Source organism: Ursus maritimus, unplaced genomic scaffold (genome assembly GCF_017311325.1).
Source record: "Ursus maritimus isolate PB19 unplaced genomic scaffold, ASM1731132v1 scaffold_11, whole genome shotgun sequence".
NCBI lineage: Eukaryota > Metazoa > Chordata > Mammalia > Carnivora > Ursidae > Ursus > Ursus maritimus.
The window spans coordinates 20,758,010-20,768,295 of record NW_024423453.1 but is presented as its reverse complement, the minus strand read 5'-3'; the positions used below and the strand labels follow the sequence as shown (position 1 = coordinate 20,768,295).

Sequence of the window (10,286 nt, the reverse complement as noted above, 5' to 3'; positions counted from 1 at the left end):
TTACCTATGCTTTTAAAACTCTCCAGGTGATTCTAGTATGTCCCAGGCCTGAGATCCAATTAGAGCCATGGCTCTTTGGTTCTTAAAGTGTAACCCTTGGACAGACAGCACCAGCATCCTAGCAAACTTGTTAGAAATACAAATTCACAAGCCCTGCCCCACTTACTGAGTCAGAAACTCAGGATAGTGGGGTCTAGAAATCTGTGTTTTAACAAAATTCCAGGTGATTTCAATGCAAGCTAAAATATGAGTACCACTGACTCTAAATGGGTGTTTTTGAAAATTTACCGTGTATTTGAACCATCTTATCCAAATGTAAATTCTGATTCAGGAAGTTTGGGATGGTGCTTGAGATTCTAAATTTCTAACAAGCTCCCAGAGGATGCTGCCAATCTACTGACCACACTCTGACCAGCAAAGTGCTGGGATACAACTTTATTTCTGTGGAAATATCCAGTACATTATATAGGAAAACATTTACACCTCAGTTAGTCATGGGTTTATACACAGAATAGACTTTTCATGATTAAGTTTACTTTTTTTTTTTTTTTTTAAATTAACACTCTGGTGAATCTGCACATTAGCTCTTTTGTTCCTGGGGAAAATCTTTCTGGGTCTTGGTCCAAAATTTTCTAAACTCTTTCCAAAGTTCTTCATGAAATCATTGTTTCCTAGGATTCTGCCTATAAGAATATTCCTAGGATTAAGTTATTCTACTCCTGCAGAATGGTCCAAATGTACCTCTATTCCTTTTGTCTCACCTGCCAGAATCTTCCCTTTTATTTCCAAACCCAGTCTCTATAGCAGCCTCTGCCCAGCATACCCATTCTCAGTCCTATAGTTATCTCTAGATTTTAATTGCTTATATATTTACTAACATAAATCTAATTATATCCAACAATTATATCTCATTATACAACATTCAGATAAGTATGGTCTGTCAGAATGCTGGTTTCCCTGGGATCACACATATTTGGGGGGGAAATCTGGCTCTTGTTGCTGATACTGAACACTATTCTGCTAGAGGCTCCCTTCTTTCTGCCTTACTTTGTTTGGTTTATAAGAGAACTAAGGAGGAACACACAATTCAAGTTTGAATACATTAATCAAATGTGACACGTGTATTCTGTATTCAGAATAAATCTTCTTGAATATATGAAATAATTAACTTTTTAAATAGACTTTTATTGTGAAGTATAAAATATTGGAAATGATTTAAAAACTTTCCAGTTACAGTGTTAATTCAATAATCTTTATGAGAGAAAGCACCACATTAAAAAATTACATTCATCACAATCTAAAATTCATGTTAAAATAATTAATAGTAATCACAACATTAGCAAATCATGAAGTTCAGAAACTTTTGTAACCACAGATCTAAATCAGGGGTCTCAAATTCAGATGTGTTCAGGACTAAGAAGGAAACACAATGTAGTGAAGTAGCCTCATAAAAAAGGGGAGTCTAGCAGACTGTGGCGAACTAGGAAATGCATGCCCTTTTCAAATTCAATTTTGAAATATTATGCACACTGAATAAACAGCTGTGGGCCAAGCTGGCCTGTATTGACTGCCAGTTGGCAACTCTGGCCTAAATGAATTTTTTGCAGTTTATGTACCCAATTCTCAAAAATGGCAGACAGCACCTTTTTAAATAAATATGTTGTCACTATATATATCTATTACATGTTGTTTTATATACATATAACATAGATACGTTACATGTTACACATATATATAATGTTATATATATGTATGTAACACACACACACACATACATATAAAGCTTGAGTCACTATTTCGGGATAAGTGGATAAAAAAACTGTAAGAAAAGGTATTTTGCACCTTCAATTAATCAAGTTAGGAAGTTGCATGGATAATATTCTTAAAAACATCTGGTTAAGAGATGAAACTTTTAAAATACTTCCTTTTACATTTATTTGGGAAAAACTAGTTATGCCTAAAAGTTAATTAAAATGAAATAAAATTTCATTCTTTTACCAATAGACAGTCATACACCACAGCACATTATTGCTTAGTAAGAAATATTTAGGTGAAAAATAAATAATGGTTTTACTAAGGCATAATTCAGAAAGCATTCAATCATATTGCCTCACTATATACTAAGAAAATACTTGTAACTCATTTGACAATAAGTTTTACTTTATCTTTAAAGGGTATTTTGTTTAAGAATTTTAGTACATTTTATACTTTCAGTTAAAAGTAAAGGTTCTAGTCTGAAGATATAAAATTGCTATAGGTCAAATGGCTGTAACGAAATTGGTTTGGTTTGCTATGCCAAAGCAGTTTTACAGAATTTACAATTTTGTATACCATCAATGACTTCACACTAGTGACTTTTAAATAGTTTTTAAAAGTTAAGGTGATGGATACATTAGAGTGATAAATAAAATCTTTTAAAAGGCTATGAAGGCACATTATAATTCAAATATCCTTGCTAGACCAGGAATACATATTTTTAAAATAATCCATAGACAACACAGATTTCAAACAAATAAAACTCAAATATATTTATTCCAAACCTTGATACAATTCCCAAAAATATTTTCTACTTTTTTCAAACATTTTAGATCTTAGCTTGAGAAGTTTAACAAAAAAAGAAAGCACCAAATCTAACCATATAATCTTCCACTTAAAAAAGTCAGCAGTTATTATTTCTTTTCTGTAAAATGAAGTTATATGGAACAAATCAATTTAATTTCTGAAATTAAAAAGCCAAAGCTATTAAGTATATCTAACTGAAGTTAGATGTTTAGCAAACCTAGAGTAGGTATATAAGAAAAAGTTAAGACGCAGTATCAAGTAATGCAATAGGTCTTTCATTATTTCCATTTTTCATGAGTTGAAACTTCTTAAGTAGGGGAGATATGTTTGGCATCATTTTCTAACCTAGTATTTGGCAAAGTTTTAAAGTTCAGCCAAGTCATATGCATCTTATCTGCATTCCCACATTTGTTTTAATTATTAAAACTACTTAAGTATGAAGCCATCAGGATTTTTTTAGAATTCAAAGTTAACAGTGATTTTATACATCAAGTATTTCCATGGCAGAAATGAAAGTTGAAGATAGGAAAGAAACATGTTCTCAAATCAACAGTAGAACTGTCATATAACGGTATATAATACACGCTGATGTATTACAAATTTAGTTTGACTTAGCAGTTCTTTAAAAACTAATAAGGTTTCTATGAACAAATTTTAATTTTAATTAATAAATTATTCACAATTAAAAATTCAAAGTTTTCATAAATAGTAACAACAGACTAGATATTATGTATATGGGATTCCCACAAAACAATAACAAAATACTTCAACATTATTTCATCCAAATATTGGTTTGAAATTATTCACATGTACTTAGAGATCATTGTTGACTGATCATTACAATGAATTCCAGACTAAATTGATAGCAATCAGCTATATAGTGCTGTCTGCTTGTTCTTATCATCAAAGGATGAAAAACTCCTTTTGTAAGAAACATGATGGCCATACTGGTTACATACAGTGATCCAATCAGTTAGCGTATTTATGGAGGAAGCGTTCAAATGCATCATAAATGGCTCGTCTAAAATAAATACGAAAGAAAAACTATAAGTAAAGAGCAAAAAAGGAAGACAGACCGTACGTTTATTATAAGTTATTTCCAAAGTTACCTGTGGTTTGCAACCTGACTTCCTCGCCAAATAGCTTTGAAAGAGGCAGGTACCTGAGGGTAGGTGTTTGGGTCCATGTAAGTTCACCACAGCTGCAGAAAACCTCAAATGTGCTTTCAAGTGATGATGGATTCAGAAGGACCATCCTTTTCTGTGACACACTTTTTTGGTGCTTTAGAACTTATATAATATATCCATTTATATAATATATATATGCAATATAAACTATATATGTATGTATGTCACTTGTTGAAAAATAATTGGCTATACAACTTTTCATAATGTAGCATTCAACCTATTTCATAAATTATGATAAGGATGGTTTTTGTCCAGAAAAACACATGTTCCTAGCAACTGAACTAAAAGCAAAGGCCTTAGTTTCCAATAGTACCTTCACAGGGTGTTTTAGTATTTTAATTGGACATTTAAGGTGACATCTAAAAGCTGAACTAAATGAGTAACAACATACAAAGAGTTATTTCTTGGATTAAAAAGAGCTAAAACATGTCAAACACATAGTACACGCAATTCTATCATACAGCGATGCAGCTGGCAGTTTTGAAACATCACGTGCAGGGCACTGATCTAAGCACTTCATGTGAATTAATTTATTTAACCATTAATGATAAATATATCCCAATGACACCTTTTGCCATCAAATTTGAACAGAAGTAGAAATTATACAGGCTATCAAAAAACTAGAGTTATAGGGCGCCTGGGTAGCGCAGTCGTTAAAGCGTCTGCCTTCGGCTCAGGGCGTGATCCCGGCGTACCGGGATCGAGTCCCACATCGGGCTCCTCTGCTATGAGCCTGCTTCTTCCTCTCCCACTCCCCCTGCTGTGTTCCCTCTCTCGCTGGCTGTCTCTCTGTCACATAAATAAATAAAATCTTTAAAAAAAAAAAAAAACAAAAAACTAGAGTTATAGAGTAAAATTTTTTATAACTTCTAATAAGTACTGGAGTCATATAAGGTTATTAACATTAAAACCAGTATTTCACTTTTCATTTAATAGATTCAATATTCACTTGCTACTGAAAAACAGTGCTGGACTATTCCATAGATGCTCATGCCATCTGAGAGAAGAAAGTGGAGTGAAAAACTCATGATGAACCAAAGCAAGTTTTACAAACCCTGGTGTTCTCCCTACACCCTAAAATACCTGGCTATTAATATTTGAAGAGGGTAAAAACATGCAATAAGCTGTGCCTATCATATGCTACTTCCCCAGTTCTTTCAAAGAAAAGAGAAGAGGATGGGATAGGAAAAAGTACCACAATGTGAGAATTGAGGGAGGCAGGGAAGAGAAAAGAAGACTAAAACACACAATAAAAACACCCAATATTCTCTATTTTTTAGAGGCAAAAATATTCCAAAAAACAAGCAAATAAATAGATACCTGTTCAGACCAATCATCTTACCTGAAAAGTCCTTGTTTAAAAAGATAAGCACTAATATGACCCCCTTCTAGATAGCGGATTTCACAACCGGGCCAAATTTCTTGTAGGCTTCGAACTCCTGTTCGTGGAATATAAGCATCTTCTCTGGCTTGAACCACTATAATAAGGCTTGGGTCAACTGGAACTAGGAATAGAATTTTAAAAGATACAACAAATATACCTTTAAAAAGCTCTAAGATTTTTATATAAATACTATTAATCATATTAGAAAATAAAATACACTTGACAGTACACTAAGTGAAACATCTGTCAAATTAAAACTTTTTTTTAAGATTATTTTATTTGAGAGAGAGACAGAGGGGGCACGGACTAGCAACAAATGGGGCGGGGACAGAGGGAGAGGGAGAAGCACACCCCCTGCTGAGTAGGGAGCCAGATGCAGGGCTTGATCCCAGGACCCTGAGATCATAACCCAAGCTGAAGGCAGCTGTTTAACCAACTGAGTCACCCAGTCACCCCTAAAACTTTATGATTAAGTTAAAAATCAACTATAATAAAGCATAATATCATAATAATCTCTAATACAATGAGATGAACATTCTCAAGAAGATACAAAATCCTATATGTATGTATATATATATATTTAATTTAAATTCAATTAACATATAATGTATTATTTGTTTCAGGGGTACAGGTCTGTGATTCATCAGTCTTATATAATACCCAGTGTTCATTATAACACACACCCTCCCCAATGTCCATCACCTTGTTACCCCACCCCTGTTCCCCCAAAAAATCCAATATATTTTTAACTAACTAGTAAGATGGTTTTAGATTTTCATGGATAAAATATGATACATTTAAATAACCAACTTATCCTAGAAAATACATTTGGAGCCAACAATAAACATACTCTTGAAAATATGAAATTATTTTGTAAAGCATCTTTAAAAATATTTCACAAATATTTACACATCAGCAAACATTCTTAATTTCATATAAAAACTGGTACCTGAGAAATTTGCCACATGAGTACATTCATCCATGACTCCTTTCATGAATATTAAAGACTCTTTCTGAAGATTGTTTCTTCTTTGTTCTTTACTGGGTAGGTGATATGACTGAGGATTGCAACTTGTATAATTACTTTTGTTGGTTGAAAGCGTTTGATTGAAGCATTCCATCTTAGAGGTATCTTCCAACAAGAGTCTTTCTGATTTGGCACTGATAGATGTTTTACTAGATTTATGGCACTCACTAGGTTTTTGGGATACAACTTGGTCTGTCATATCTAAATTTAAAGTTCTAGAAATCACATTAAGGTTAGTTAGCTTGTCTGCACTGATAGGGAAGCGTTTCACAAACTCTTGTCCCATTTTGAAAGAATCTGTCTGAATATATAAAAGAAAACATCACTTAGTATAAAATACATTTTATTTAACAACCTTGTTAAAGACAAAACACAAATTCCATCAATAAATAAATGAATAAATAAAATGTAGTATATACATACAATGGATTATCATTTAGTCATAAAAGGGAATGAAATTCTGACACATACTACAACATGGATGAACCCTGAAGACACTATGCTAAATGAATAAGCCAGACACAAATGACAAATATGGTATGATTCCAACTTTTATGAGGCACCTAGAGTAGTCAGATTCATAGAGACAAAGAGTTGAGTGGGGATTGCCAGGGGCTGGAAGGAGGGGGAATGAAGAGTTATCGTTTAATGGGTACAGAGTTTCGGTTTAGTAAAATGAAAAAGCTCTGGAGATGGATGGCGGTTATGGACAGAGGTGATGGTTTCACAACAATGTGAATACACTTAACACCAATGAGCTCTATACCTAAACATGGGTGGGATAGTACATTTTATGTTGCATATATTTTGTCACAACTTAAACAATAACCAAGAAAAAAGAGATGTCAAAATTTATCTGAGGACTAAGATAAATAAAAGACTTATACTATATTGCTAAATGTCTCCTCTTACACAGAAAAGGGTATCATTTAGTCTGCATCATGTTTTTATGGCCAGTTTTGAAATCGTGATCCGCCTGAATCTTAGAACTAAGATTAGTTGACCATAGAGTTGAGGGTCCATTTCTGGGTTTTCTATTCTGTTCCACTGATCTATGTGTTTGTTTTTGTGCCGGTACCATACTGTCTTGATGATTACGGCTTTGTAATAACAGTTTGAAGTCTGCAATGCCACCAGCTTTGTTTTTCTTTTTCAGCATTCCTTTGGCTATTTGGGGTCTCTTCTGGTTCCATACAAGTTTTAGGATTATTGTTCCAGCTCTGTGAAAAAACTTGATGGTATTTTGATAGGGATCACACTGAATGTATAGATTGCTCTAGGTAGCATAGACCTTTTAACAATATTTCTTCTTCTAATCCACGATCATGGAACGTTTTTCCATTTCTTTGTGTCTTCCTCAATTTGTTTCATGAGTGTTCTATAGTTTTCTGAGTACAACTCCTTTGCCTCTTTGGTTAGGCTTATTCCTAGGTATCTTATGGTTTTTGGTGCAACTGTAAATGGGATCAACTCCTTAATTTCTTTCTTCTGTCTTGTTAGTGTATAGAAATGCAACTGATTTCTGTGCATTGATTTTATATCCTGCTACTCTGCTGAAATCCTGTATGAGTTCTAGCAATTTTGGGGTGAAGTCTTTTGGGTTTTCCACATAGAGTATCATGTCATCTGTGAAGAGTGAGAGTTTGACTTCTTCTTTGCCAATTCAGATGCCTTTTATTTTTGTTGTCTGATTGCTGACGCTAGGATTTCTAGTACTATGTTGAACAGTAGTGAGAGTAGACATCCCTGTCGTGTTCCTGACCTTAGGGGAAATGCTCTGTTTTTCCCCATTGAGAATGATACTCACTGTGGGCTTTTCATAGATGGCTTTTATGTTATTGAGGTATGTTCCCTCTATCCCTACATAGCGGAGAGTTTTTATCAAGAAAGGAAGCTGTATTTTGCCAGATGCTTTTTCTACACTGACAGGATCACATGGTTCTTGTCCTTTCTTTTATCAATGTGGTGTATCACATTGGTTGATTTGTGGATGTTGAACCACCTGGCAGCCCAAGAATAAATCCCACTCGGTCGTGGTGAATAATCCTTTTGATATACTGTTAGATCCTACTGGCTAGTACCTTGGTGAGAATTTTTGTATCCATGTTCATCAGGGATATTGGTCTATAATTCTCCTTTTTGTGAGGTCTTCGTCTGGTTTTGGGATCAAGGTAATGCCGGCCTCATAAAAAGAGTTTGGATGTTTTCCTTCCATTCTGATTTTTGAAATAGCTTCAGAAGAATAGGTATTATTTCTTCTTTCAGAGTCTGGTAGAATTCCCTTGGGAAGCTATCTGGCCCTGGACTCTTGTTTGTTGGGTGGTTTTTTATTATTGCTTCAACTTCCTGGCTGGTTATGGGTCTGTTCAGGTTTTTTATTTCTTCCTGTTTCATTTTTGGTAGTTTATATATCTCTAAGATGCACCCATTTCTTCCAGATTGCCTAATTTTTTGGCATACAGTTGCTCATAATATGTTCATATAATTGTTTGTATTTCTTTGGTGTTGGTTGTGATCTCTCCTCTTTCATTCACGATTTTATTTATTTGGGTCCTTTCTCTTCTTTTTTAAGTTTGGCCAGGGGTTTATCAATCTTATTCTTTCAAAGAACCAGCTCCTAGTTTCGTTGATCTGTTCTACTTTTGGTTTCTATTTCATTGATGTCTGCTCTATTCTTTATTAATTCTCTTCTCCTGCTGGGTTTAGGCTTTATTTGCTGTTCTCTCTCCAGCTCCTTGAGGTATAAGGTTAGGTTGTGTATTTGAGACCTTTCTTGTTTCTTGAGAAAGGCTTGTATTGCTACATACTTCCCTCTTAGGACTGCCTTTGCTTATCTCAAATGTTTTGAACAGATGTGTTTTCATTTTCATTTGTTTCCATGAATTTTTTTAATTCTTAATTTCCTGGTTGGCCCTTCATTCTTAGTAGGTTGCTCTTTAGCCTCAATGTATGAGAGTTCTTTCCAAATTTCCTCTTATGAGTTCCAGTTTCAAAGCACTGTGGTCCAAAAATATGTAGGGAATGATCCCAATCTTTTGGTACTGGATGAGACCTGATTTGTGACCCAGTATGTGATCTATTCTGGAGAATGTTCTATGTGCACTCAAGAAGAATGTGTATTCTGTTGCTTTAGGATGGAATGTTCTGAATATATCCGTGAAGTCCATCTGGTTCAGTGTGTCATACAAAGCCTTTATTTCCTTGTTGATTTTTTGCTTAGATGATCTGTCCATTGCAGTGGGGGGGGGGGGGTTAAAGTCCCTTACTATTATAGTATTATTATCTATGTGTTTCTTTAATTTTGTTATTAACTGGTTTATATAATTGACTGCTCCCATGTTAGGGGCATAAATATTTACAATTGTTAGGTCTTCTTGTGGATAGACCCTTTAATTATGATATAGTGTCCTTCATCATCTCTTATTAATCTTTGGCTTAAAATCTAATTTGTCTGATATAAGGATTGCCCCCCAGCTTTCTTTTGATGTCCATTAGCATGATAAATCATTTTCTATCCCCTCACTTTAAATCTGGAGGTGTCTTTGGATCTAAAATGAATCCCTTGCAGACAGCATATTGACAGGTCTTGCTTTTTTTAATCCAATCTGATACCCTGTATCTTTTGATTGGGGCACTTAGCCCATTTACATTCAGAGTAAATACTGACAGATACAAATTTAGTGCCATTGTATTACCTGTAAAGTCACTGTTTCTGTATACTGTCTCTGTTCTTTTCTGGTCTATGTTACTTTTGGGCTCTCTCTTCACTTAAAGGATCCCTTTTGATATTTCTTGTAGGGCTGGTTCCGTGATCACAAATTCTTTTAGTTTCTATTTGTCCTGGAGGCTTTTTATCACTCCTATTTTGAATGACATCCTAGCTGGGTAAGTATTCATGGCTGCGTATTTTTCTCATTTCACACCCCGAATACATCATGCCAGTCCTTTCTGGCCCGCCAGGTCTCTGTGGATGAGTTTGCTGCCAATCTAATGTTTCTACACTTGTAGGTTACAGACCTCTTGCCCTGAGCTGCTTTCAGGATTTTCTCTTTGTCTCTGAGATTTGCAAGTTTCACTATTATATGTCAGGGTGTTGACTTACTTTTATTGATTCTGAGGGGGGGTT

The 10,286-nt window shown here is 34.5% G+C and overlaps 1 protein-coding gene across 2 annotated transcripts in view; it reads right to left on the bottom strand.

Annotated features, from left to right (window-relative positions):
• Positions 1 to 1,164: 1,164 nt before the first annotated feature.
• Positions 1,165 to 10,286, bottom strand: part of ABHD18 (abhydrolase domain containing 18) — a 49,829-nt gene continuing 40,707 nt past the window's right edge. For both annotated transcript variants that reach the window (XM_008699720.2, XM_040626294.1), the window contains 3 exons: positions 6,083 to 6,461; positions 5,092 to 5,254; positions 1,165 to 3,583 (listed from right to left, as the gene is read on the bottom strand). In XM_008699720.2, the coding sequence (XP_008697942.1) occupies positions 3,532 to 3,583; positions 5,092 to 5,254; positions 6,083 to 6,461 (594 nt within the window). In that variant the 3' untranslated portion in view covers positions 1,165 to 3,531. The remainder of the gene's footprint in view (positions 3,584 to 5,091; positions 5,255 to 6,082; positions 6,462 to 10,286) is intronic.